Source organism: Gambusia affinis, linkage group LG18 (genome assembly GCF_019740435.1).
Source record: "Gambusia affinis linkage group LG18, SWU_Gaff_1.0, whole genome shotgun sequence".
NCBI lineage: Eukaryota > Metazoa > Chordata > Actinopteri > Cyprinodontiformes > Poeciliidae > Gambusia > Gambusia affinis.
In genome coordinates this window covers 102,779-130,524 of record NC_057885.1, presented here as the reverse complement: position 1 = coordinate 130,524, position 27,746 = coordinate 102,779, and the positions used below count along the sequence as shown (strand labels likewise).

General features: G+C 41.1%; 2 protein-coding genes across 4 annotated transcripts; both read right to left on the bottom strand.

Annotated features, from left to right (window-relative positions):
• Window positions 1-190: 190 nt before the first annotated feature.
• Window positions 191-17,244, bottom strand: LOC122820037 (phosphatidylinositol 4,5-bisphosphate 3-kinase catalytic subunit alpha isoform-like). The gene is given in 29 exon segments (XM_044097204.1): window positions 191-2,612; window positions 3,646-3,794; window positions 3,875-4,026; window positions 4,101-4,218; window positions 4,363-4,533; window positions 4,609-4,687; window positions 4,795-4,916; window positions 5,039-5,145; window positions 5,231-5,302; window positions 6,015-6,114; window positions 6,228-6,331; window positions 6,406-6,570; window positions 8,134-8,215; window positions 8,954-9,075; window positions 9,182-9,313; window positions 9,432-9,584; window positions 9,675-9,768; window positions 9,770-9,778; window positions 9,877-9,962; window positions 11,579-11,720; window positions 11,802-11,911; window positions 11,988-12,041; window positions 12,318-12,446; window positions 13,449-13,516; window positions 13,731-13,940; window positions 14,013-14,175; window positions 14,262-14,365; window positions 14,625-14,753; window positions 16,942-17,244. Coding segments are annotated over 28 exon segments (3,207 nt in total). The 5' UTR covers window positions 14,710-14,753; window positions 16,942-17,244; the 3' UTR covers window positions 191-2,487.
• Window positions 17,245-18,948: 1,704 nt separating this feature from the next.
• LOC122820036 (TSC22 domain family protein 4-like) lies at window positions 18,949-21,704 on the bottom strand. Of its 3 annotated transcripts, none has more exons than XM_044097201.1 (3): window positions 21,036-21,704; window positions 20,534-20,579; window positions 18,949-20,232 (listed from the first exon to the last, which is right to left on the bottom strand). In XM_044097201.1, the coding sequence occupies exons 1-3, from the start codon at window positions 21,488-21,490 to the stop codon at window positions 20,062-20,064; spliced, it is 672 nt and encodes a 223-aa protein (XP_043953136.1). In that variant the 5' UTR covers window positions 21,491-21,704; the 3' UTR covers window positions 18,949-20,061. The 3 variants fall into 3 exon arrangements, 2 of the variants coding, with proteins under 2 accessions (XP_043953136.1, XP_043953137.1); XR_006368715.1 differs by having other exon boundaries at window positions 19,030-20,232; window positions 21,010-21,704; XM_044097202.1 differs by having other exon boundaries at window positions 19,030-20,232; window positions 21,114-21,704.
• Window positions 21,705-27,746: the final 6,042 nt, after the last annotated feature.

Here is a 27,746-nt window from a genome sequence, read left to right as displayed (position 1 = left end):
TTATTCAAGAATCAAATCAACTTCTGGAAATAATTCAAATGGTGAAACACTGAACTGTGGCGATGAGTAAAATCATGAGTGATCATCAGGCAGTACATTCAAATAGGAAGTTAAAGTACTGAAGTCAATCAAATGGTCTAATTATACTTAACTGATTCTTTTTATGAAACCACACAACACTGAATCAGTTCAATTAACTTTATTTAGACAGTGCTTATTCACAACAAAAGTCATCTCAGGGCACTGTACAAAAAAAACAAACAAACAAAGAAAACAAAGCAAACAAGTGCAATTCAAATCCAGCTGGATCTGTTCGTCATTTTCACTCTAACACAGTGACGTGATAATCTATTACATTTGAACATTGAAGTAAGCAAGATGTGAATGACGTTTATAAAACGTTGAACACCAGAAATTAATAAATAAAACTGTATGAGGAAGGTAAAATGATCAATAATCTGAATTTAAAAACTCGATGGTTTTGGCTGTTAAGTGAAGTTATTTACCTTTTTCTTCAAATAAAAAATGTGGCCAGTTTATAGATTTTCAAGGTTGACGGAAATGAGTGGTCATTTGTTGTAAAACAAAAGAAAAGAAAAAAAAACCTGGGCTTTTCTTTTATCAAATATACAACTACTGGCCCAAAAATGCCACAATCAAATTTATTCATCTGACCATGTTTAGCTTTGGTCGTCACGAATCACGGGAGAGTTTGAAGAGGCTTCATCAAAAGGTCGCATTCTGATCTGTGATCTGTAATCTTGAACTGATGGGGAGGAAAAAAAAAAAACCTCACAATTCATCATCTTGTCTGGGGATAAATTTCTAACTTATGTTCAGATTATATTTGGTTCTCCGTGAACCACGATTACAATGTGAGCAAATGATTTGGCTAGGCTGTGTGTGTCACCAAATGTGAGATGTGAGAAGTAAACGTTTACGAGAGAAACTTTTAACATTCACAATTTTAGCTGGAATTGTACAATGAAAGTGCTGCATGATTCCAAATGCAGCTGTTTTCAGAATAAGGTATGAGTGTACGTTAAAAAAATGTTAACACACGTTAATTTACGTCTTATAAATTATCAAAGTAAATCCACATGCCAAGAGATTGAAGAGATGTTGACAAGAAATGATGGATAATACTTGTTTAAGCAGCAGATGAATGAACATAAATACCATATATGAAATGTTTACAAACTCCACTTTGACTCCATCCACAGCCGATCTGAGGCCTGCACCGGGAAGCAGGATTAGTGGCTTTGGAAAGTAAGCTCGGCGTTTTTGGTATCAGGAAGCCGGTTCTTTTTATCTGGGTTTATCACCATGGTGACTAATTCTGGAAATGCTAGATTGGGTTACTAGATTATTTCTGCTAGTTCCTGACAACTTTTCAAGTGTCAGGACTTAGATTTAGTTAAGGGTCTTTGATAAATTCTCAAAATATTTCTGAACAAATGAGTGTATGGGGACAGAATGCACCATAGTGGTTTCATACTGTTAATAATTTTTAAAATTGTATAAATTTACAAAAAAGCTTTTTCAGGACAGTAAAAGCATGCCAGTTAAAACACTTTAGAGCCAAGTTATTTCTAATAAGTATTTTTGACCTAACTTATGTTTATAGGTAAAATGTCTGACATCTGGAAACTATGAAACAGAATAAAATATTTCTTCATGGTTGTGATTGGTTCAGTAGTTCCAGTTCCACCAGTTTTCACAATCAGAAAGCCTGGACAAAATAAAAGCCAGCCTCCTAATGGGCTGTAATCTGTTGGACATTATGATGTTTGGATTTGGTGTTAAAGTTTCTTTATCGAAGCTGCTTCACGGCACAGGACTCAGCTCCGCCTTCTTCTCTGTCAGAACTCCTTGATTGTCATCATCAAAGTACTGATTTGTTATCAGAGGTTTTGTTTTTTTTATTGCTTTCACAGTGACCACAGTGTTCGTCTCCCACGTATCAATAAAGCTGCAGTTCTGTTTAAAGTTCTGTTTAAATGTTTGCTACGCTAAAAAGAGTCTCACTCAGTTTGCAGCTACAGCAGCAGAGCCGGCTGGCCGACTGTTGCATCACGTAGAAGACTGGTTGACATCATCACCGTTACTTTCTCTACCTCCACATGCCTTTGGCACCTTCACAACCTTCTCTGACCTCTGCACCTGAGAGATTAGCGTTTCTATGGCAACTCTCCCAACAGCATCATGAGGTGATGCAAACAACTTGCATTCAGGAAATCCATCATCATCACCAGATTAGTGCAGAAAACAAGCACGAGTGTGCTTTAGATGTTTGTATAAATCTGTGTGTGTGTGTGTGTGTGTGTGTGCTTGCTACCTGTGTCTGATGGGTTGCATATTTGGATCCATATGATCTATAATACTGTTTGATGTGTATGTGTCTGCAGAACTCTATGCTATGTGCTGATGTGTGATGGTGTGTGTCTGGCGTTGCGTTGTGCCAGTGTGTGTAGTGTTTTCCGTGTGTCAGTGTTCGTTGGGCATGTGTCTGATGGTGTGGAAGATCCAGTCCATCTTGGTGCTCCATCCTCCGTGGTGAGCATCGTTCATCTGTTTGGTGAAGTACTCCAGCGCCTCCTGCTGGCTCTTTTCTGGGGGAAAGAAAACACGGTGAGACAGCAGAATTTACAGTTTTACTGTGTGGTCTAGTTTCTTCTAGTTCTCTGCTTTTTGGATTTCTGCACTAGAAGAACCTTTTGTTTTTTTAGTGAAAGTTGTTTTGTTTTTACACTTATCTGATGAGTTCTCTGTTTACATCATTAGTCATTAGAACAGAAAATCTGGTCAATAATGAACCGTACTTACTTTGATTTCAACACCTCCTCACAACAAATATAAGGAGGTTGAGTAAAAGGTAAAGCTAACTACTTTCACATGTATTAAAAATTATCATCTCTATTCTGAAAGGCCTGAAAAGAGGCAACAAAAACATTGTAACCTTAAAGCTAATTGTCACCCCCTAAGCATTAGTCTGGACTTAATTTCACCAGGTAATCTCATAAAAAAAAAAAAAAAAACTTTCAAGATCAGTGAGTTGTGTGTGCAACACACCTTCAGTTCTGTGGTCTATGCTAGAAACTTCAATGTTGTTCAAACCAGATTTTCAGAAGACTTTTCAATAAGGTCCTAGTCAAAGTTACCCAAAACTTAGTCCAACCTCACCTGAGGATCCCTTCATCAGTATGAGTCCTGGAAGATATTTCTTCTAGTACCAACATCAACAAAACTCTAGATAAACTAGAGTGGGACGTCATCCGATTGGTCTAAAAATCTACTTTCCACAGATTCAACATAAACCCAAAACCTGGATCGGCTCCAATAGTGTGTCCCTGATCTGTCAATCTCAGGAAATGTAAGGCGGACTGGTTCTCGGTCCAAGTTGTCCCTGAGTAACCTGTACATGCCAGGTTACTCAGGTTGCCAGGTTGCTTTGGACAGTAGCTGAGTTGCCCTGAACTGAACCATTCAAAATGTTTCCAAATGCCACATTTCCATATTTTGTAACACTTCTGATCAACCTTCATTTTTTCTACTTTCCTCTACTGATATGCTCACTTTTAACCTCAGTTTCTCTCGTCATTCTTCCTGTCTTCTCTCTTCACAAATCTATCCTTCCAATTTTACCTAATGCAAGGGTCTTCCTAAGATAGGCGATGTCATCAAAGCTCTGCAGTTCGGGCATGCCGCAGCCCAGCATGAGGGAGAAGAGGTTGATGAAGAGGCTGGCGTGCTGTCGGATGGCCAGGTAAGCTTTGTAGCACATCTCCTGGAACCTGCACCACAGACAGGTAAACACCGGTGAGACGGGCTAGACAGCAGGAGCAGCTGCAGACAGACGAGGACCAGACGAGACCTCTCAAACTCCTTTGTCTTTGTCGACTCCTGAATGCCTTTACTGATGACGATGAGAAAGTCCTGAGTCAAGACGAAAGGCACACGCTCCCTTTTGTAGCCAAATTTCTTCTTCTTGTGATCTAGGAAGTGACCGAAGTCGATGTGGAACAGCTGAAGGGATAGGAATAATCGTCAGTGCGGTGGAGAAGGGAAGACGAAGTGAAGAGGAGGATTAAGAGGTTCACCTGTCCGTTCTCCTTCACCATGATGTTGGAGTTGTGTCGGTCTCCAATTCCCAGGATGAATGTGGCAACGCAATAACCTGCACAGGATCTGGTGAACAAGTCGATGGCCCGATCATACCTACGAGACAGGTAAGACAAGCGAGTCAAAAGGCTTGATGCTCATAAGGAGAACTAACAGTTGGAAAATGTTCATCCAGAACAGTCGGATGGAGAACTGTCCAGGTTAAAGGACAGTTCTACAATCAGATGGAGGAGTACTGACGCCTCTCCGTGGTTCTTGTCTTTGATCCAGTGGTGAAGAGTGTTGGAGTTGAACTGCAGCGCCCCCTTCAGGCCTCCTTTGCACTGAATCTGCATGATAGTATAGCTGTTCTTCACCACCTCAATGAGACCCACACGGTCACCGATGGACAGGCAGCCATACGGCAGCATTCTGCAACACACAAACACTCCTGGTTCGTCAAGCGTCACTGATGTCACTTCCTCCGATGACGTCACCGACTCTCACCGCAGGTCCAGGCCCTGGTTCTGCCAGATGTTCTCCATGATCTTAATGATCTGCAGCGTCAGCATGTCTTGACGCAGATCTGCAATGCGAACAGAACAGGCCGCGTTACCAGAAATGTCCCAACAGCTCCACTTTCAGCTCATGTCGCAGTGAAACCGATGCTGAGAGTAGATATGAGGTAGTCACCGTCTCCGTTCTTGAAGATGATTTCATTGTTGGTGAAAAGTAGCTCGGACATTATGTCGGGATTCTCCCAGTTTAGCCACAGAGGGCGCTTCGCCGAGGACATGATCCTGCACTCCTCCAGCCTGCAAGTGTCACAATTTGTTTTACATTTTGTTATTGGTTAGCTTGATAGGTCAATGGAAGAGTTTGGGGTTATCTTTGCATTTTGTGGCTTAGTTAGTTGGTAGCTTGATTAGTTTGCTACCTGAGGTTTCCCAGTTGGTGAACTGGGTTTAGTGGAGAGACAAATCCTTGCAGAGACTCCATGTAGTCTGGACGCGACATGTGTTCAACCAAGAACTTCATCTGAGTCTTCCCAGCAATTAAAGCACAGTGACACGTCAACAACCAGGCACAGGAATTAAACAAAAGAACATGCTGGTTTTTGTTTTCAGACCTTCTGAGTCTCGTCCTTCTTCTCCTGCTTCAGCGTGTCCGTCAGATTCACCAGTTTATCCATGGCCTCCACCTGAGAACATGTTTCTTTCTAAATCACCAAACTCTATTTGTAAACCCTGTATCAGTGCCATGCATTTAACCAGACCCAGAACAAGACAGGAGGACGAGGAACTTTAAAACTATCTCTGCCCATATCTTAAGTTCATTGTATCCTTTAAGCTGAAATCCATCATTGATTTCAATGACGTCTCCAAAGGGGGAAATTATCATCCCTATAAATTTGCTGGACTTTTCCATTCCCCACTGGACAGAATTACACACATTTTTATCGCTACAACTTCTGAACAGGAAAAATCTTGAACATTTCAAGCTCATAAATCTTTGACTTTAACACACAATGGTCTCCACTGAGCTCTGCTTCATGCTTCCTGTGTTTCAGAGATTGCAGCTTAATTTATGAAAGCTAATGTGTGTGGGACATGGGAGCCTTGATTCATTATTTATGAACAAGAGGTTGTTTAAAGAAGGGGTTTCTTTTGAGACTTTAGACAAAAGGGTCTCCTTAATTTCTACCATGACCTGCTATTTTGCTGAACCACCCAAAGATTATCAGTAACTTCCCTCTGACTACAACTTTAGAGACTTTCTGCATGTGTCCCTTTTAATTCCCAAAATACCACTGAACCCAACTCTGGTGATCAGATATTACCCTAGTAAATGAAAGCCAATTCACACACGGCCAGTCAAGATGTCTGAGAGCTAACTTGTGTCTGGATGCTCACCTGTCTGTTCAAGTGTTTCAGGTACATGCCGCAGGCTCTGCAGAAAGCCTCTAGCAGAAGGCCAAACCTTCTGGAAATGGTCTTATTGTGCATTTCTGACCTGTGAAAAGACTTCTCGTCAAATCAAATGCTTGTCAAACTGAATGCAAAGGCAGCTAGCTCTTCTGTTTAATACACATCAGCTCAGGTTAACAAGAGGAGATTTACACTGACTTCAGATGCCAGAAGAAGAAGTGTCCTATCCTCTGATTGGTCAGAGCTTTCTTGATGAGGAATCGAGCCAGAGGATTGTCCAAGTACATCTCATATTTTAACACCTGCAGACCCAGGGATCAGGTTTGCATTCGCATTTTGAATAAAGAACGCAGCCGACGTGAGAGTTTCAGCTCACCTGTACAAGCTGCAGCAGGTACTGTGACAGCTTGTCATCCGTCAAGCCCTGCACCAGACAGCGCAGCGCGAACTCTCTGACTATCGGATCGGGAAAGTTACAGTCCAGCAGCTCCAGAGCGGACTCTGGCTCCATCAGTGGCCACTCCTTCAGTAAACAGTACATCTGAGGAGGAAGAGGAGATATGCTGGACTTTAGTCAAAACAAATGGTTTAGGAGATGCACAGTTAGGCCTTTTTTCATGTTAACAGTTTGAGAAAGGACACATGAATATTTATGATTATCTCCTTTCATTTTCCCACCGACATTGACCGGCTTCTCTGTCTCTGCTGAAGAAACGTGTCATCATTGCGTGCTGATGCCGCCACCGTGTTTCATCTTGGAAACTTGTTCACGTTGTGCAGATGAGCAATTTCTGCCACACGTTTAGGCCAAAAGTTTCAATTTCGGTCTCATTCAGTCATGGCTCTCTTCTTGCCACTCTTCCAAACTTGGCCAGAGTTTTGTACCACACAGCTAATTGTTCTCCACAGCTCTTCCAGAGTTAGCATGGACATAAAACCATCACATGAAACTCCAATTAAATACCAAGTTGTGGTTGTAACATGACAAATGATGCAAGTTAAAAGGATGTGAACCATTTTGGCACACAATTTCATTTGAAGGGGCAGTATCAACATCATAGCACCATTTTATAGCACAATCAAATAACTGTTACCTTCATCTGTTATAAAACTGCTGTCTATGTCAAATTTCTTTTGACTTTTGCAATTTAGCACCTCAAAAGTGGGTCTCCGTCTCTTTAAGAAAGTCCTGCTCTTTCTGAAACTTTGCCTTCAGGAAGTCATCTCAACTGCGCTTCCCTATCAATGCTTTGACAACTTTTTTACCAGCATGAAGTAGCTTGTATAATGAGCTCAGTTGATGCACAGTTCTGCCGGGTGTTTGCTAATTGCTGCTGGCTAGTCTGAAGGAGCTGAGTCGGGGAGGGCTGATCTGTGAGGCGGATGCTTGGAACCTTGGACACTGCAGCTCTGAGGAGGAGCTTCGTTTCGAAGGCGGTGCTCAGTCCACCCAGGCATTTAACACAACTGAGTCAAGGGAGATTAAAGGATTTCTTAAATGTGCATGAAAGAATCAAGGCAAAACTCTGGATATGTTTTTGATGAAGGAATAATATTATAGCATGAGCTAAAGCTCCAAAGGTTGATTTAACATAATATTGCCCCTTTGCTACTAAATTGAAATCCCCAAGTACTGCTAAGAAGATGTGAGGGTATAAACTGGCTACATTTACTTGCGTAACGAGCGCGCCAGTAGTAAAAATTTTACTTTTAGGATTACTTTTACTGCACCTTTCAATTTCTGGTTACTCTACCCCCCCTTGAGCTGCTTCACTGAATAGAAAAATAATTTACGCTGACTCAGATTTCAAAACAGAACAAACACAAAAGCCCAACACCGAGTATGAAACTTATTTATGTCAGTTTTTTCCTCAAACCACTGAGTTATTCAGTCACAGGAAAGGCATTGATGGCTTCGTTTCCCTTGGCTGCCTGTGACTGAGAGGAACCTGGCCATGTGCCTGGAGTCAGAGCTGCGTTTGGCTGAGCAGCTGCAGCCCGACTCCTGATTCCTCTCTCAAATTGCGCTCGCTTTGTTAAATAATTGAATACATCGCAGTCCGGATGTGGAGGAACCTCCCGGATCGTGACAATGAGTTTATACCTGCGACACTTCGTCTCTGGAGTTCCATTTGACTGAGAGAAGCAGCTTAGGCAGAGACTCTGGGATGTTTAAACAATAATGTCTGCAGAGAGACAGACAGAGACAGGGAGACATGGGCAGGTAGAGACAGACAATAAAGTAATCAGACCCGGAAGCAGCAACAGGTATATCACACGTATATATACATAAAGCAGTAAATCAGAAAAGTAACGCTGCAATGAGAAAAGGAAAAACTGATGAATTTCTGACACTTTGTTTCACTTTTATTTTATGTAAATTACTAGAACAAGTGATGTTGTCTGACAACTATAATGAATCTATAATGAATAGATAATTTTATAACCTCTGCAAACATTTGTTGATATCTTTAACTATATTTGTGTTAGTTGCAGATTTTTTTTTGGTTTTAAAAGAAATGAAAGGTTTTCTGGACCAACAATGGTCACATCCAGACTGTTCCAGCCCAGCACAAATTTGTGATGGTCTGAGATGTTATTAAGGTTGGGAAAACTTGGTTGAACATTTCAGCATCAAAGCAGAATTGTATATATTACAACATATGCTGCCTTAAAGATCACAAATCTTTCCTACAGTTCATGAATTTCTCAACAATAAGCATAATCAGAACAAGAGACACAAATAGTGATGATGGTGACAGTCCCTGAAGTGCATTTCTATTATCTCAGTATCTAGACATTTGAACCATTTCAGCATCATAAAGAAGAGACACAAATAGTGATGATGGTGACAGTCCCTGAAGTGCATTTCTATTATCTCAGTATCTAGACATAAATGACTGTATCGAGGCATAAAAGCCCACCTGTGTCTCCAGAGGAAGTCTTTCTCCTGCTCTGAAAGCTCATATAGAGGATCTCTGGAGCAAAGAGCGAGCTGCTCTGCATCAGTGGCTGAAACGCTGCTGTCGCAGGCCAGGCGGCTACTCTAAGACAGACATGAGGTTGAATTTTGGCAGCATGATCTGGTAAAACACAGATCCAATTTTGTACAGACTCTCTAAGTTCAGTCCACGCAGCTCGGTCTGAGTTACCAGTCCATGGCAGTAGTTGTAGCCCAGCTCTCTGCTGATGGTCCAGTTAGCATGTTCTTCAATCTGCTGCTCATCAGGAAACACGACTGTCTGGTTGAATCGTGAGAACTCCAGCTCCACACAGGGCGTCTCCTGCAGATCACAGCGCCCGAACCGTTGACCAGGTCAGCCATCGGTCATTGTTGAATCACTGATTATTAACTCATCAGACAGTCAGATCAGTGGCCTGAAAGCCGAGCAACACGGTCACCTTGTTGGGGTTTGAGCCGGCCACTCCGATGGGGTTCAGCAGGTCTTCAAGGCCGTGGGGGACGGGCCAGAGACTCAGAGCCACCTTTCCAGAGACCAGGATGTCCATGTAGTCAAACAGGCTGACGTTCCCCCAGGCCAGAGGGCAATGCTCCTACAAAAGGAGACGGATAGAGGAAGGTCAGTCAGGTGAATGACTAAATAATTACCCTCTCACCGTGTGCACACCTCTATCCTTTCCTACCTCCTTGGCTCCTTTCCTTCCCTTCACAGAGCAGATGGACAGGCAAAGTCTTGCCGAGCGAGGAAGATCCGCCAAGTAAATGTCGAGGTCAGCCACTGCTCCACCTGGACACAGGTACACAGAGTCAGATGGCTAGTAGCAGGTCAGACAGGGGTTCAGAGTGTGTTTTTCACGTTTGGTGGAGCATGATGGGTTGTGTTACCTGGGGTTGGAGCAGGGAACCCTCTGGGTGTTTACATTTTCACACAGCGGCTCTCCTCCATGATAGATACCCGTCCTCACATAGATCTATGCACAAACACACAGGCCAGGTGAGAGCAACCTCCAAATGGCAGAAAAACACACCAGTTTCAAGAACTCTTTAAACATAGTGGGGTTATATATACACCCCTGTGTTCAGTGTAATAACTGCAGTGTCTACACAGATGTCCACGTAGACGTTTAACCTCCAAAGAGACACTGCTTACTGTAACACACAACTACTGCTAGGAGACAAGAAGGCGCAGAATCACAACACTGAGCTTCACATGTTCAAAGTACCTTGACTGTGAGTGATCACATGTGACGAAAACATGAGAGGAAAGACACAAAGACAACCTGAGGAGACAGAGGAAGGACACACAGCGGAGGACAGATTTAAAACACAGGACAGGATTTTTAATTTTTTTTTTTAAAGAGCGTGGACACAGAAAGGAAAAGTTCAAGGTGATTCACAAAGGTTTACAGGACATCTGTGTGTTAATGGTCTAAATGGCAAAGATAATCCTGAATGAGTGCAACACAGAGTCTGCGAATCCATTTAGTTTGAAACTGCAAACAAAAGGAGGATCTGTTACTTTGACTGCACCACTGAGCAAATTGTGTCTCTTTGTTCCAGAATACTTTGCTTACTTTTTAATCATGCACTATTCATTCATTTAGAAAAAAAACGTAACTATTATTATTTTGAAAACAATAAACAATAAACTAGAGGAAATACCAATATGTGCTTGTGGCGCAAAAACCTTATTCATCTGCCTGATATTTATACAACTAATTTCTCTGAAAATAAGATCATTTGAATTAATATCACAAACTTTTTGATTTGAGCTCAGATAAGTATTTTATGTACTGAGTGTAACTGACAGAAGGAAAATAATTTCCTGCATGCTTTGGGCCGACTACTGAGAAGGAACCTGACTGAACTTCCAGCACTGGGCAGACTCAACCAGTCATCCCAAAGCTGAAACCAGTTGCTTTTACTTCATCACTGTGATTTGTTTCACTGTCTTTTCACAGTGCTTTTCTGTTGCTGCGCATTAAGAGCATCCACATCCCTTATAGATGTATAAATACTATCCAAAACATGATCCCTCCTTGCTACAGTGAGCTTTTTTCTCCCAGTTTCGAGGAGTGCCTTGATCCTGCTAGAAGCTGAAAGTGGCAGAGAGAACATTTTCCTCTCTCTCTTTGATCACCTGCTGTCTTTGGATCGAGGACAACTGTGAGTCTATTACTTGCATCTGTTTCACGAATTTGTGCTAGCTTGTGTTTAGCGTGAACTGCTTTACTGCAGATATAAATCAGGCATATTCAGCGGCATTGATCCGTGATTTTCTGGCAGTGGGTTTACACTGAGGAGAACATATAATGATGAGATGAGAATAGGTTGAAAGGAGGCTGAGGAATAGTGTTAGACAGAAAAACACAAATGAAACAAATCTTACTAATGCTCCACATTTTGACACAGAGAAAGGAGGACGACAACAGACAGAGAACAAGGAAATGGCGCTGACTCAAATGACTGATCTTCAATGATGATTGATTTTGATTTCTAAAAATAGACTTTGAGCGTAGAAGGATAGAAAAAGAGAGAAGACGAATAAAGAGGATAGGTAAATGGACACTCGTCAGAGAATGGGCACCTTGTCAATATCCCGGATGTTGACGTTGACGTAAGTGGCGCAGAGCAGTCGCACCCTGAGCAGAGTGTTAAAGGCCCAGAGGGAGCGAGGAGGAGATCCATCACCTCCTCCTGGACAGGGAGACGGCTGGGGCGTCCTCCGACTAGAACACGCACACCTCGTCAACCTCACACCTGCAGCACACCTCTATCTGTCCCCGTTATACATTACTGATAACTTCTACCTGTAGGAAGGAGTGACAAAACCCGAGGCTGGAAGCTGAGAGTAGAGGCTGTCTTTGGACACGAGCATTAGGTGAGGAAGACGTCCAACGATGATGCAGGAGCGGATGTACTGCGGACATGGAGGGAGGACAGGTGAAAATCTGGACAACCAGAGAAAAACAGTCTGAAAATGTTAAACTGATTACCTTATACTGACTGAGGGGGAAATTTTCCAACAGGTACTCGTCACAGCCGCACACCTGAGGGACAAACAGAGACACCTGTGAGTAGCATGGACTCGGTCGACAGAGGAACAAGTTGGACGAAGAGACGCAAAACAGGTGAGGCAGTTGGACATGTGAGACAGAAATGTCTAGAGGTTAATAAATGGACGGGTCAGACAACCAGGTGTAACTTGAGAATGTACTGGTCCTGGTTCTCTTGGACCCTGACTGACAGGTGGATGGAGAGTCAGACAGGTGGGCAGGTAGATTGACAGACAGCTGACAAGAGACAGGCGGGACAGCCAGGTGTACCTTAAGGATGTACTGGCCCTGGTACTCCTGCACGCAGAGGCGGAGCTGCTGAGGGGACAGGTGCATCGATCGGCTCTTCTTCCTGATGGACTCGGCGATTAGCTGCTCTGGTAAACTGTCGTGGCTAACCTGGACACAAACGTAACATGGAAGGTCCCAAAACGATCCGGTTTAACCCTCTTCTTTCTGAACTTTTGGTTAATTAAAGATGCTCCAAAACAATCTGTGATGAAGTCAAGATGCAACAATCATTAAGGTTCAAATTCATGCAAAGTCCAACAAAATCTAGCTGAAAGAAAGTAGAAAGTATTGTAGAAAGTATTAAGAGTTCTCCAGAGACAAATGAATAACACTTGTTCATGTGCTACTAGAGACCTTTGACCTCTCTCCTACACCCTCCATTATAACTAGACTATAATCTACATGGTCAATTATTATGTGCTATGATTTTTCAGTGACTCCAAGCTGGTTTTAAGATACAGAGTCATGAATAACAATAATGTAACAGAATGAAAAGTCTGCCTTTAGCCTTTCTGACACCTTTAAAGATTTTTTTCAGTCTAACTTCAATCAACTCAAATCAGTTTATTTAGATAGTGCACAACAAATGTCGTCTGAAAAATTTATTTCACTTCAGTCACACATTCATTACAATTAATGTTGTGCATCAAACACTACGTCATGAAATTGTTTTCTTTCCATGATATCAGAGCATCCAGTCCTACCAAACAAATGTTTATTACTGTGAACATTTCTTTCAGTAGATTTACAATCTTTGTTTTTGGCAAATCTTTAAAATGACACCAACTTTAGCTGATAAGTATTTCTTTAAAATAACAATAGAAGGTACATCATCATTCAGAACATAATTTTATTTTATGCCATGACCAGTCACAATGTCTTTATATTAGAATATTAAATATTAAACTTTGCACCAACCTCCAGACTGTTGGTGCAAAGTTTTAGTGCTCTCTTACTTCACTGAACAGAAAAAAGATAAAATTTGCCATGATCAACAATTATTTTTAGCAACTGATTTTTTGGTGCATTTCTAGTAAAAAAAAAAATCCAAACAACAACAAAAAAAAGCTGTTTCACAAAAGAAATTAATAAATAATTCACCAGATGTACCTTTAAAGTGTATTTCTGCTTGGAGTTTGATGGAGACATAATCACCCAGATGGTCACAATGAGCCGTCCTGCAAAATGACATAAACACGTCAGATCAGAGAAACGATGGCAGAGAGTTGGGCAGAAACAAACATGGGTGCAGAAATCAGTTCAGAGGGAAGTGAGACCGTTACAGAACAAACATGGGTGCAGAAATCAGTTCAGAGGGAAGTGAGACCGTTACAGAACCCAGGTCAAAGTTCCAACTGGATCCCAAACCCAGCAGCAGAAGCGGTTCAGCACCTTTGTCCAGCTTGCTATAGATATGTTGTGGCAGATGAGGACTGGACTCCACGTTGGGGGGGTAAACATAGAGCGCCTGGGTGTGTGCCCCGCCCCCCTCTCTCTCCTCCATGGCCTCTCTGCACACGCTCAGTATGGAGCGGCGGAAGTCCTGAACCTCTGGGTCTTTCATCATCTCAAATTCACACACCGGCATCCCAATGGCGAAGCCTGAACGGGACACAAAGTGTCAGTTCGGAAGAGGAGTGTTGATGTCGCAGAGAAAGGAGCGGCCGGTCCTACCGATCTCTCGGTTTAGGATCTTCTCCTCTCGGTTCCCCAGCGGCTCGATGACCTTCAGGATGGGATGAAACAGTCGCAGGTCACACAACCTCCGCGTCTCGTCGTAAAACTCCTCCCGCTCAGCCTCCTGGGTCACGCCCACAAAGATGTAGCATGACTCCTCCTAATCAATTAGAGGGCAGAAGCGAGAGCGTTAGTCCATCACAGGTAGAGAGGAGGGTGTGCAGAGAGAAGAAGAAGATGGCGTACCTGCAGCAGGTGGTAGAGAGGATACTTCCTGGCCTCGATGAAGAGCTGCTGCTTTATGCTGATGAGAGGAGTTTCTCTGAGACACTCCAGGCTCACCATCATCCCTGGTGAAGAAATACAAAGATTGACCACAAGAAAACAAAGCAAAAGCAAAAATGCATAAAACAAAAAGAGGAACACACTGCAAATAGTGCAGTAACACATCAGTGACGCATGCAGGAAACAAATGCTGAATAAACACAACACTACAGACCAGATTCAAATATATGATTAGATGATTCAAGTTTATTTTCATGTTTGAGGCACAGAGATATGTCACACACTGGAAAAATAATAAAAACATAAAGGTAAACACAAAATCACCATTGGGGAGGCAGCAGTCCACCAGAATCCGCGGGGGCATCAGATGGAGCCCCCATAGCTCCCCGGACGATGGCCTGGGCACCATGGTAACCACCAATCACCAGCCGGCGCACCTCAGCACTGGGCTACCTGGACAGAGGGCACAGTGGTTTTACTTCAGAGTTTAATGGTGTAACGTTAAACACATTTAGATAAAAGCTCATTCAGAAACAGCAAAATGTGTTTCAACCGACATTTTCATTTGTAAAAAAAAAAAAAGACAAAAAGAAAAATCCCTGCATTGTTTTCTTTCCAATTTGAAACTATGCATTATGCTCTCTACGACGCAAAATCTCAGTGAAATATGCTGAAGCTTGTGTTCCCAGCATGACGCGGTGTGTAAAAGGAAGAACAAAAATGTGTTTTTAAGGCTCTGTTTCCACTCAGGAAAATGAGTAATCCTTCCACCCAGTCAGGATTCTCCATCCAGAGAAGTTTAGTAAAAAAAAAAAAAAAAAACTGCATGTTTCACAATAAACCATAAATTAACAACAGAAACCCAGTTTACTGACAAAAGTGAACATGTAAAAAAAAGCCTAGATCTACAAGACATGCAGCCATTAAGAGAGGTCAAACATTTTTTTAAAAACAAAACAAAAACACATGATCTCACTTAGTCTGTATGGCTTTAAGAAAATTCTGTTTGTCTTTCTTTGACAAACAGAATTTCATTGATTTTGGTAAATTTGACTGCTCTAATTGAATGATGTGTGCAGTACTGTGGGTCATTCCCCACAGCTGATACAGAGGATCATTAGTAAGCCGTCAGAACCAGGTCAGACTTCCTGCTTGGTTTGTGAGAAACCGCTCAAAATCGCACAAGTTTATTACTCAACTTCCCTTTTGCTGTTTGCTCTGAGTTTGGAACATGAATATGAATATGACTGTCAAAGATTTCTCGCATAATCTGTGGAATCAAAGTGGACAAATGATGGAAGGTTTCAATGGCCTTTAAAAAAGTGGACCTTTCAATCTGTAATGGAAAGAAAAATTAAAATAAAGGGAAAGAAATGAAACACTATACCATAAAGTATAAATGATTTTGTTTTCATCTTTAGGCGCATGTTTAGGTTCTGTTTTCTGAAACAAACAGACAATTTACTTTTACTGGTTGTTTGTTTTTGTCGACCCTTTCTGGTGTTTAAGTTTTGTTTATTCCTCATGTTTGTGTTTTTTAAAAATGTCTCTTTTATTCTGTACTTGTTCTCGACATGCACCCCCCTCAAAACATATCAGCATGCCTTATTGTCTCAACTCTTTGTGTTTTTTTAGGATGAAGCCGTCAAACAAAGGAAGGAAGTAGGACACACACGCACACACACCCACACTTAGAGACTAATACACACTCAAAAACACACACACACACATACACACACACGCACACACACACGGCGAAACAAAAGCAGCTGTGTGTGTGTGTGTGTCAATGTGAGAGGAAGTCTGCTTCCTTTCTACACGCTCTTCCTGTTGACCAGCTGATTTAAAAGAGAACATGCAGGTTCTCCCATAGAAACCTTGTTTACAATTTGATATTTAAAACCAACAATCAAGATGTCATCAATAGCGCAAATAAAAACTGAGCTCTCTGTGTGTTTTTTTTCCCTAAAATTAATTAAAGCAAAGCACGAATGGCAGAAAACAGCATGAAATAAAAAATAAAATAATGAAAGTGAAACTTATTCTTATCGCTTACATTTTGATGGAAAGGTGGTAAATGAAACTAAAGTTTCATATAAAATAACACTGTCTGAAACAAACGTTCAACATTAACCAGAACGTCAGCTAGAAAAAGGTTGTAACTTTAAAAAATTATTTACAAGAAGTTTTTATATTAATAAATATTGCATTTAAATAAATAAGGTTGGACAACTGACATTAATTGTAGACCAAACGTCGCTTTTATTTCTTTAGAAAAAGCTCAATATTTCAACAATAAAGCTAACCTACTGACGTAAGAAGAAACGCCACGTGACTATTAGCCTACCTGCGGAATTTGATCCCGTATGATTGATTGACAGTTTGGTGATGTCACGTGCTTGCTTAAAGGTAAATAGCAAACAGGAAACACAGACGGAGAGAATAAGCAGCTAAATAAATAAATAAACAAACAAACACGTCCCTATCTCCCCCTACCACTTCTTCATCGTGACCTCAGACTGAGATGGTTACCATGACAACAGCAGCGCAGCATCCGCGAGGATGGAGACGGACTCACGGACGGCGGAGACATGACAGCCGGGCTGTCTTTGTTCTGCTTGTGCGTATGCCTATCATTCACCTGAGCGCGCGTCCTCCGCTCCCATGGCGCGTGCCTTCGCTCATAGCGTCTCCGTGTCCGCGTGTCGGTTCGCCAGCCTGCCCTCTGTCTTTGTCTCCACCTCTGTGAACTGTTGGACCCGCACAAAGGGATGCGCCGCCGGTGAGACACGGCGGGTGGGCGCGTTTCCGTTAGCCCGTCGCTTTACCTGTCAATCTGTCCGTCAAACGGTGGATCAGTCTGTCTGTCTGTCAGCGGCTCCGCTGGTTGACCAGCAGCAGCGGGAGGGAACCGGTTTCTCGCCGGCAGCCGCAGAACAATGTGTTTGAGGAGGAGGAGGGTGGGTGAAGGATTGGGGGGTGTGAGGTATGGGCTCATCCTGTCCTCTCCCTATCTTAAAGGGCCAGCAACCTCACAAAGAGAGAAGAGCGCTCGCCACGTTTAGATTAGGAGATTAAGACGGTTTACAACTAGAGTTTGATGTCTTAAAAATAGTAGTAGTAGTAGTAATAATAATTAATAAAGAATAAATAAATACAATCTCCAAATCAGACCAGCGTTTTAATTTGTACTCATTGAGAAATAATTCAGAGAAGGTTTAATCAGTCGACCGATTAGTGTATTGGACATGTTCCTGATGAAATTATTTTAATGTTTTGTTCCTGAATAAATCACAAAGTGTGTTTTTTAATAATCATATGTCTGTTCATTGTTAAACATAAAATTTTAAGTTTGATCAGAGGGCATTAAGGATTATACATAAAACAAAACAAACAAAAACTAAACACTGATGAAGCCATCAAGATAACTCCATTCAACTTAAATCTATTAATAACCAGCCAGGCACAACTATGTTTTATTGTTCCACTGATGATGCATGAAATCACCATTGACTGAACATGCCACATGTTCCTCTCTGGTTCAAATCCTTAAGTTTCTATAAATACTTCCTTCTTTATGAAAGGAGCAGCTTGTTTCAAGTTAATAGGCACAACTAAATATTGATAACCATTCATGAGAGACATGGTAACCAATAGAAAAAAATAAAAGCAAAAACAAATAAAGAACTCATCTTGTGGTTCCTAAAGTTCTTCTGAGGAGTTCTGGAGAAAGTGAAGTCATATATTTCACTGAACCAAACTTTAACTAGATGTCCAGGCTCATTTTTTTTCTTTCTTTTTAAAGCTGAGCAAGTTTGTGTCAGATATTCGGCACAACATCACTCCTGTTGCCATGGCTACATGTCCTTTCCCAGTGGGAGACACACAGATTGAATCTTAATCTGCATTTTCCAGATTCGCTTTGTTTGAGTTTCTGTATCGTGATCGGGGGTGGAGCTTTCTGGATTACAGATTACAGTGACTCTTTTCTCTGTGCTCTGTCCTGATGATTGTGATGAGTGCCATATCCCAGCATGCAATGACAGTGGTTATGTCACAGCTGTTAGTGATGTCATAAAGCAACACGGGTCAAAACTACTTTTTGAAGACCACCACCATGTAAAATAATCTGTGAAAAATTGGCTAGTAAATGTGAAGGTGTTTTTTTTTTCTTCAAAAGAAAACTGCAGAACTAGATATCTGTGTTGTTTAATGAGTTAGATTATTAAAATATCTCACTTAAATATCAGGAGTGTATACGTTTTAAAAAGTTTCTAAATACACCGAAGAGTGTAATCTCCTGATTATGAGATTCAATCAGGATAATCCCTCACTACTTTAATTACTTTGAGTTTGATCTGTCACTGACAAATCTCCTCTTGCTTGTTCTCACTGGACCTCAGAATCATTCAAAATCAAAGCTCAAGATTTTCTAAGCTAAATTTGTGCAATAACTCGATATGAAATCATGATACCCTCCATAGCTTTCATTATGTAAACTCCAGACCATTTGATAATATTTCGGGATCACCAATTAGTGTTTGGTAAGTCACAGAGAGGCAAAACTTGTAAATTTCTGACATTTACAAAATCACGAAAGATTATCCCAAAAAAAGAAGAAGAAGAAAAAAACAGACACAACCCAGCTGGTTAATTATGCCTCATTAATTTATTTATACATTATAATTCATCATAATCATTTTCATTCTAGCAGCAACACGTTCTGTTGTCAAAATGTGAGAATTACACATAAAATGTAAAAGTAAATGTAAAATGTTACCATGACAACACAGTTGGTTTAGCAGCAAGCACTCACTCAGGTGTGTGAACTTTACCTCTGTGTTACAAGGGCGTTGTAAGCGAAACAATTGACATGCAATCATTGAAAACAGTATATCAAGTTTCAGAGTGTCTGGTTTCTCTGTCATTTTTAGGTTTGTTTGAGTTCAGTGAGTCACGAGAATTTCATAAACAAGTTGATTGGACTTGGTAGCTGCAGGTTGGTCTTCGATTCACCTTGAAATGGAAACGTTTCTGTCAAGAAACGGTTCAGATTTTTTTTAAAAGTCGGGTTCTGTTTATGTTTATCTGCTCTGGACAGATGTTATATTGCTCTGAGTTTGTAGGACGACCAAGAGAACGTCAGATTAGAGGAAATGATATCAATTTGAGCCAGTTATAACAATCATGCTGAAAATTAAAACGGTTGTAAATGCAGGAAGAAGCATATTAGTCATTATTAACCCTGTATTGCATTACCCTGTTGTAAAGTTTGTTGCAGTTTTGAACTGTATTCATGTCAACACACAAAAATGATGCATGCCGTGAATTATCAGCCCGTTCTGTTAATCTAATTCTGACAAAAGCAGAGTGAACTCTTGGATTTAGATTTGAGGACAAGCTGCACAATGTCCCACTGCTTTACCAGGCAACGCTAAGACCCTTTAAAGATTACTCTTCTTTCCTGATTTACAAATTGCAGCTGATCTTCACATTAAGCAATGAATGTATCAGTGAAAGTGCAGAAAGTTAAAAATTTGATATTGTAGCATCGTGTCGCGCTAGCACACCAGTTTAACATCAGCTGAAAAGTGGACTAGCCTTTTAGCTGACTAGCCTGTTAGCCCTCCATCGCCTGAATACGTTTTCAGTTTTTTCACTGCCTGACATTTTCTACTTCCAACAAGGAAACTGTTGCTGCCCAATTAATTTCAGACTGTATGTGTCCAAGAGGAGAACACTGTGATTGTCCGTGAGAATATTATTGAGATATTCTGTGTCCTGATGGCGAGTAGATGTTGTGGGTCAGCGTTCTCAGGATGTGGTTTTCTCTCTCCAGCTGCTGGTTTCTCTCCTGCAGTTCTCTCAGTTGCTCTCGTAAAAGCTCCACCTCTTCACGCACCACCAGCATCAGATGACTCTTTACCAGATCCTGAGGAGACAAGCAGAAACAGATGTGCAAATTTAGGGAAAGGTGAAAAGATGTCAAATATATATATATAATTAAAAAGGGGGGATGGGCAAGTGAAGATAGAAAGAGAGGTTAAAAAAAGAGTTTGCATTTTTTTTCAAAATGTTACTTGAAGTGTCAAGCTGCATCTACCAGCAGAGGGTGCTGATTGAACATCACACAGTTAGAGTAATAGTTTATACCTGATTCAGCAAAGCCAATTAGTTAAGTGTAACTTTTGAGGTAAAATTCAAACCGGTCAGTCAAACACAGGAAGACTTACCATTGCCTGCTCAATTTTACCATCAATGCCCAAAAGACTGGAAGAACTGCAAATAGATGCACAGGTGAAACAGATACAGGCAAGGTGAACAGGCGTGACAAGGTAACAGATGGACAGGACCCGACCTGTGCCATTTTCAAGGCCTAAAGTACTGATCAGAAGTTACTTAATGTGGAAATAGATGTCATATAAATTTGAGATTTTCATTATGCATGTGAGTTGTTCTCCTTTGAGGTAAAGTGATCATACAAGAGAGATTCAAATAACACAGTTTGAATAAAATTAAAACTTATTGTGGATTTTCATAAAGTCATATGGCAGATGGCTTCTTGCACCCTAAAAATCAGCAACAAAACAAAGATGTTGAATTACATAGTCTTTTCCAATAATGGTAATCATTTTAACATCAATAAATAATGAATATGCATATGCACTTTAGTCTAAAAATGTCCAACCCCTAGTAAATTTGCTGTTACCTGCACCATTTGATCCCCACGGTTACCTGTGGTAAAACAGCAGTAGTGACATCATGGTTAAATCGGAACCTCGCCCATTGGGCGTAGCTCTAGCAGGAACTGACCGATGAGGACAGGCTGCAGGAAGCAGAGGATTCTGGGACACCGAGGCAGTCGGAGCTACTGAGACGATGTCTGATCTTGGAATACTGGAGGGCCGTTGCCGAGTTTCTGCAACTGAACGCTCTCTGGAGGGTGGAGTCAGAGATCTGTGGTGGGATGTTGCTGAAGGGCGCGGCCAGGACTCCCTGATCGCCGACGCCTGGCCTTTGGCCTTCTTACGCTCCCGCAGCACAACAGCTGCCTGTGGTTGCCTAGCAACAAGTTGCAGAGACCTGAGAGGTAGTGGAGGGGTCGAAGAAGGATAGCGCTGAGATTGATTACTAGAGGCAGCGTCAGAGAGCACAGAGGATGACTTCTTCTTCTTTACGCTCATGGACATCTTCTGTCAGTCATTGGCCTCTGGCAGCAGGTCTCACCAATCAGGAGCCAGCTACATTGCTTTCCAGTCAGTTTAAAAACAGTCAAAGTCCTTGCAGTGAAATAAGCCTTCAATCAGACAAGTGCTTACCCATAGAGTGGTATTTAAAGCCAGAGCAAGTTTTTTTTCTTATTGTTGAGTCTTCATTGTGACGCCATCACCAACTCTTGGCCTCTTTTCAGAGGCCGATTGACAGACACTCATTTAGAACCAGCTGGTCATCTCAGGATATCCAGATGTTGACTTCAGAGTGTCCTTCTTCCAACAGGACTTTCTGTCCCACTCCCACTCAGTCTGGTCTCCGGTTGGTCGTCGCCTCATTCCAGCCCCTTCCCACTCATTGTTTCAGCCAATCAGAGGGCTGCAGAGGCATTATGCTCTGCCTACACACACAGACAGAGCCTCATTCATTCATTTAGTCAGTCAGAGCACGATATTTTGTCAGCTCAGTTAGTGCTTCAGACTGTTACAAAATCAAATCTTTAGGGTTTGTCTTTATCTGATTCAAGTGTTACTCAAATCAGCAAAGGCACGTACACATCAGCAACCTTCAGTCCGAGCCAATCGGAGACCCGTTGTCCAGGGTTTGCACTTTGGTCTGTAATACTTCTCTACAACACAGCACAATATGGTGGAACCCATTGTGACAGCTCTTATTTTTAAAAATATCATGATGCTTCTCTCTCGTACTACAGCAGTACAAGAGGTAAGCAGGTAAAACACTGCTTACCTCCAATGCGTTCGTCAGTGAAATCAGGTTGAGCATGAGCCCAGGCATGAGGGTAAATAATCAGAGATAAACTGAAGTTTTGTTGTTTTTTTTTTAATAGAAAAACCTACAGGATTATTGACTGTGAGAAAGTGAAGAAAGAGTCAACGCTAGCTATATAGAAATTTACATGGAGATCATCCAAGTTGGAAGGGTATAAAGAAATTAGTTGGTGACCAGATGGTCAAGATACGTATTGGCTTGGCTCTTTCTCCTGTTTGACTTTAAAGGGAGTCTTGAGTTTGTCCTTCCTGTTCAAGTTTTCATTCCTGCTGCAAACGTAAATAAAATGTGTTCTTATCCAATCCTATGTATCGGATGCTGATCTAGATTTTTTTTTTTTTTTAATTGATGGTGTCTCCTTGTGTTTACGTCTGCCCTTTTCCCACTGAGCTGATTTAGTGTTTTTTTATGCAAAGCTGTAAAGCAGGCCCTCCACATAACTCGATATTAGTGGTCTCAAACTTTTACAATGGTGTTTACATAGACAGAGTGCTGCCGTTCTGTCTGTGTTGTGTCCAGGTCATGTGATCGTCTCCGGGCTGTGAGTGTAGGCAGAGAGGTCAAGAAATCAACTGCAGTACCAGTCATTTACTTTAATGACATTTAAAACAAAGGCTTGCATTTATAAAGCAGGGAAAAACAGGAGGAGGAGGTTGTTATTCAAAAAGAAAATTATATGTTTTGTTTTCTATTTCTAGTTTCCATTTTCACAAGCAATACATTAGTGCATTACATATGCTTGGTTTCTAAGTAATTTTATGAGTGGTGGTTAAATTACACACAGATTACGTAGGTCTTTATAAAGCTGAAAAATGTCTTGGTGATTTTAAAGGACGGCAGATGTTTGGGCCACTCCTCTTTCTTCTGGACCTGAAACAGACCAAAGTAAGTTGCTACGGACACAATAAGCAAATAGAATGGATAAAGTAAAGGAAATAACCAAAATGTCTCGACTAAAATATTGAAAGCATTTACACAGTTTCACTATCAGTGTTACCCTGCAGAAATATTTGCGGGTAATTCTGCTATAATTACTGGAATCTAGGTTTGAATTCAGTTTAGTTCAGTACAGGACTAAACTCCCACTTGGCTATGAATTTGAAGTCGTTCAGTAGCTTTATTACACTGCTTTGATGTGTCGTCATTATTAGCATCTTTAATTAAAATGCAATATGTGTATTTTCATGTCTTTATTCATACAAGTAAGGTGATTAAATATCATTTTATAGTTTTTGTGCATACTGCTTGTATTGCATAATTTCAGCTGATCACAGGATGCAGCACTATGGTCTCCTTCTCCTGAACTATTAATGTAACATTTATACAGATCAGGCAGTCATGATGTTACATTTGCTAATATTTCTACATGAATCAAGGTGTATACTGTACCAGTGTCAAGATTTCTGCTTGGACGGATGGATTCGTAGATAGCTGTGTCACCTACAGGGTAAAATCAGGATATTTAGCATAATGGGAATATATATATATATTTCTGGACAGCAAACAGCATTGAATTCATCATTCAGGCCTGACCTTGGGTAAGATGACTGTAAGGACTGTCTGCATCCGGGTCGGTCTCTTGTTTTTCACCAGAGGCTCGACTGGATTCCAAACGTGAAGAAAGCTCTGGAGATCGAACAGGAACAGGAACGTATGTGTTTATTGTGTCAAAATTATTCTTCAGAGTTAAGAAATTCAGAATGACGTTACAACACGGATCTGTGAGGAGACACTGAGATCATGAAATACGGATTTGGGATTATTCATTTTACAATTCTTACCTTTAATTTTTCTGAGCAAAATTATTAACAGCAAAGCCAGACTTCCACAGAGTAGGAGATTTCCACAAATCATCCCGGTCAGAAGTGGAGAAGTTTCAGGTGAGCCGCTTCCCTCTGTAATAACACACCACTTGTTAACACTGGCACTGTACTGGCACGTCCTTGGCTACGCATGGCGTTGCTCACCTTTTTCACATGGTGGACGAGTTACGCTGGTAGGAGGAGTCGGGTCTGCTGCTGACTCTGACTCCTCTGTTGCTGCGTGTGGTAAAGCCACAGGGAAAATTACTTCAAGAACAATTAAGCCGCTTTCATGGACATGTATATTGTCCTAATTTTCCCACCGTATACTGTGCAAAATCGAGATAATACAATCACAATCATGTTTTTTGTGTGTGTGCCTGCCTAAATTATTTAAGTGCAACTGGATTCATGAAGTTGTTTGCGTATGCTAAATGGAAACTTACGGTTTGTGCCGACTTTCAGCGGCTCACTGAACTCTGTGTAGTAAACCGGCTCTCCTCTTCCTCCTCTGCACCAGTACAGTCCTCTCTGGGAGACGACGATTTGATTGTTGCTCACAGTAGCATCCTCTCTGGGCATGACTTCAGAGGGTATTTCATCCATATACCAGAAGTATTTCCAGGTAGATGGTGACGTATTCACATAGCAGGTCAGAGTCCAATCTCCATTCCAGTGAAACAAGTCAACATTTAGCGTTGCCTTTGGTTTGGTTGCTGTTCATGTCGGAGAAATATGTAGTTAAAAAAATGGCGTGAAACGTTTTAATTTAAAAGTTTCAATTGCATACGTTAAATATAAAAAAGCTTGTTACATTTTACATTCAAAAAAGTTACCACTGAAGCATAGTCTCACTAACAACATCCATCCTCAGTCGTAGGATCAAAAAGTCACTAGAAATAGTAAAATCTATTACGATGGCAAATAGGGAAAATAACTTTTCTCCTTGTAATCAGTGAAGGCATCATTAGAAAATTACTTGACTCAATGTTTTCCTTCTCTTTTGTCTTTTTGACAGTCAATTGCAAACTATTTCTGTATTTTCAATATTATAACCAGACCCAAATCAAAGAGAGTGCGCAGGAGTTTTGGATTTATTATTTAAATGGATAAACAATAACTCAAAGTAAAAAGACAAAAACCCTTACAAAGCACAGTAAATCTGATGGGATAACTCCACGTCGTGGGATGCGAGTCCATCTTCTGTTTCCCTCTGCACCAGTAGTCACCGTCACTGGAAACGGAGGCATAGAAGACCCAGTCCTCAGTGCTTTTCACTGGTTTTTCCGAGCTCGTCGTTTTCCATTCGTATTCCCACTCAGTGCAGTCACCATCCGAGATGACGCACGTCAGACTGACCCTCTCTCCGATAAATATTTTGATCCAGCTGGGATTTTGTGTTATCATTGCTGCCTTGGAAGGTGTGTCTAAAGGTATAAAACATGAATTACTGAGTTGATTTTGTATGTGACGCACACATTGCTTTATGGACAAAACTCTTAATCAAATTCAAATCAAATTTTATTTGTAAAGCACATTTCAGCAGCAAGGCATTTCAAAGTGCTTTACACCAAATCAAACACAATGCAACATAGAATCAACAATAAAAACAACATCAAATCAGATTCCGTCAATAAATTTGCAATTGATTACGTTTCAAATTCAACTCTAAACAAGTGGGTTTTAGTTGAGATTTAAAGGAAGTCAGTGTTTCAGCTGTTTTACAGTTTTCTGGAAGTTTGTTCCAGATTTGTGGTGCATAGATGCTAAATGCTGCTTCTCCTCGTTTGGTTCTGGTTCTGGGGGTGCAGAGCAGACCAGAACCAGAAGTCCTGAGAGGTTCTGGAAGGTTGATACAACAACAGCAAATCTTTAATGTATTGTGGTGCTAAACAATTCAGTAATTTATAAACTAACAACAGTATTTTAAAGTCTATTCTTTGAGCTACAGGGAGCCAGTGGAGAGACTTTAAAAATGGTGTTATGTGCCCTATCTTCCTGGTTTTAGTCAGAACGCGAGCAGCAGCATTCTGGATCAGCTGTAGCTGTTTGATTGATTTGTTGGACAGACCTGTGAAGACGAAGACGCTGTTGCAATAATCAATGTGGCTGAAGATAAACGCATGGATGAGTTTCTCTAGATCTGGCTGAGACATTAGTCCTTTAATCCTGGAAATGTTCTTCAGGTGATAGAAGGCCGTCTTTGTGACTGTCTTTACGTGGCTCTGAAGGTTCAGGTCAGAGTCCATCACTACTCCCAGGTTTCTGGCCTGATCGCTGGTTTTCAGTTGTAATAACTGAAGCTGTGCACTGACTCTAGATCTATAACTCTAGATCGTTCCTCTTTAGGTCCAAAAATAATAACTTCAGTTTTGTTTCTGTTCAGCTGGAGAAAGTTTTGGCACATCCACACATTTATCTGTTCTAAGCATCTGTTCAGTGATTGGATGGGGTCAAAGGTCACCTGGTGACATCGTAATGTAGAGCTGTGTGTCATCTGCATAGTTATGGTAGCTAATATTATTTCCTGTTATAACCTGAGCTAGTGGGAGCATATAGATATTGAATAAGAAGGGTCCTAGGATTGAACCTTGGGGTACCCCACATGTGACCTTTGACCTCTTTGATGAGAAGTTTCCAATTGAAACAAAGAAATCCTTGTTCTTTATGTACGATTCAAACCAGTTAAGCACTGGACCGGAGAGTCCGACCCAACTCTCCAGTCGATTCAGTAATATTTCATGGTCAACAGTGTCAAAAGCTGCACTGAGGTCCAACAGAACCAGCACTGTGGTTCTCCCACAGTCCGTATTTATATGGATGTCATTGAACACTTTTACGAGGGCAGTTTCTGTGCTGTGGTGAGACCGGAAACCAGACTGGAAGGAGTCAAAGCAGTTGGTTATCGTTAGGAAGCTATTTAACTGTTTACACACAACTTTTTCAATAACTTTGCTGATGAATGGGAGGTCAGAGGTCGGCCTGTAATTCTGCAGTAGTGATTTGTCTAGATTGTTCTTTTTTATCAGTGGTTTGATTACTGCCGTTTTCAAAGCCATAACTTATTTTGTCGACCGTAACTGTGTTGCTGTCCTCTGTGAAAACAACTGGATTTTCTCTTCCTCCTCTGCAGTATTAGATACCATCTTCTGAAACAGTAATATTCTGTTCTGCTATTCCACTTTGTATCATGAAAGATTTAGAATATTCTGATGTTTGTTTTTTGAACCAGTAGTATCTCCAGTCTGCAGATGCGTCCACAGAGCAGGTCAGGGTCACTCTGCCACCCGCTGGCGTTTCCCTGCTGTCTGCTCTGAGTGAGGCCTGAAGGACCTTTGCTGCTCAGTTGGCAAACGAAGAAAATAAATACGTAAAGTTTACCTTTTTACCTGAGGTATGTTTCTAAGTGTTACTTTCTATGTTCTAACAAATTGTTTATTTTAAAATGTCATTCTTTTTCAGATTTCCGGTTTGCTTTATGTTCTGGTCATTCGAGAACTTAACATTTACCCACTTCCATGTTAAATGATGAATAAACTGAGAGTTAAATGCAAAGATCGGCACTAACCTTGGACAGATCCACAGTCGATGAATGAACCAAACACTTAAAAAAATAAAAGTAAAATGTAGGAATTAGTCAAAA

Excerpts from the sequence above, each read along its gene's own strand:
- LOC122820036 (XM_044097201.1), bottom strand. The coding sequence starts at position 21,490 with ATGTCCATGAGCGTAAAGAAGAAGAAGTCATCCTCTGTGCTCTCTGAC. Across the intron at positions 20,580-21,035 it reads CTACTGCTGTTTTACCACAG|TTCTTCCAGTCTTTTGGGCA; the intron begins GTAACCGTGGGG and ends ATCTATTTGCAG. Across the intron at positions 20,233-20,533 it reads GTAAAATTGAGCAGGCAATG|GATCTGGTAAAGAGTCATCT; the intron begins GTAAGTCTTCCT and ends TTGTCTCCTCAG.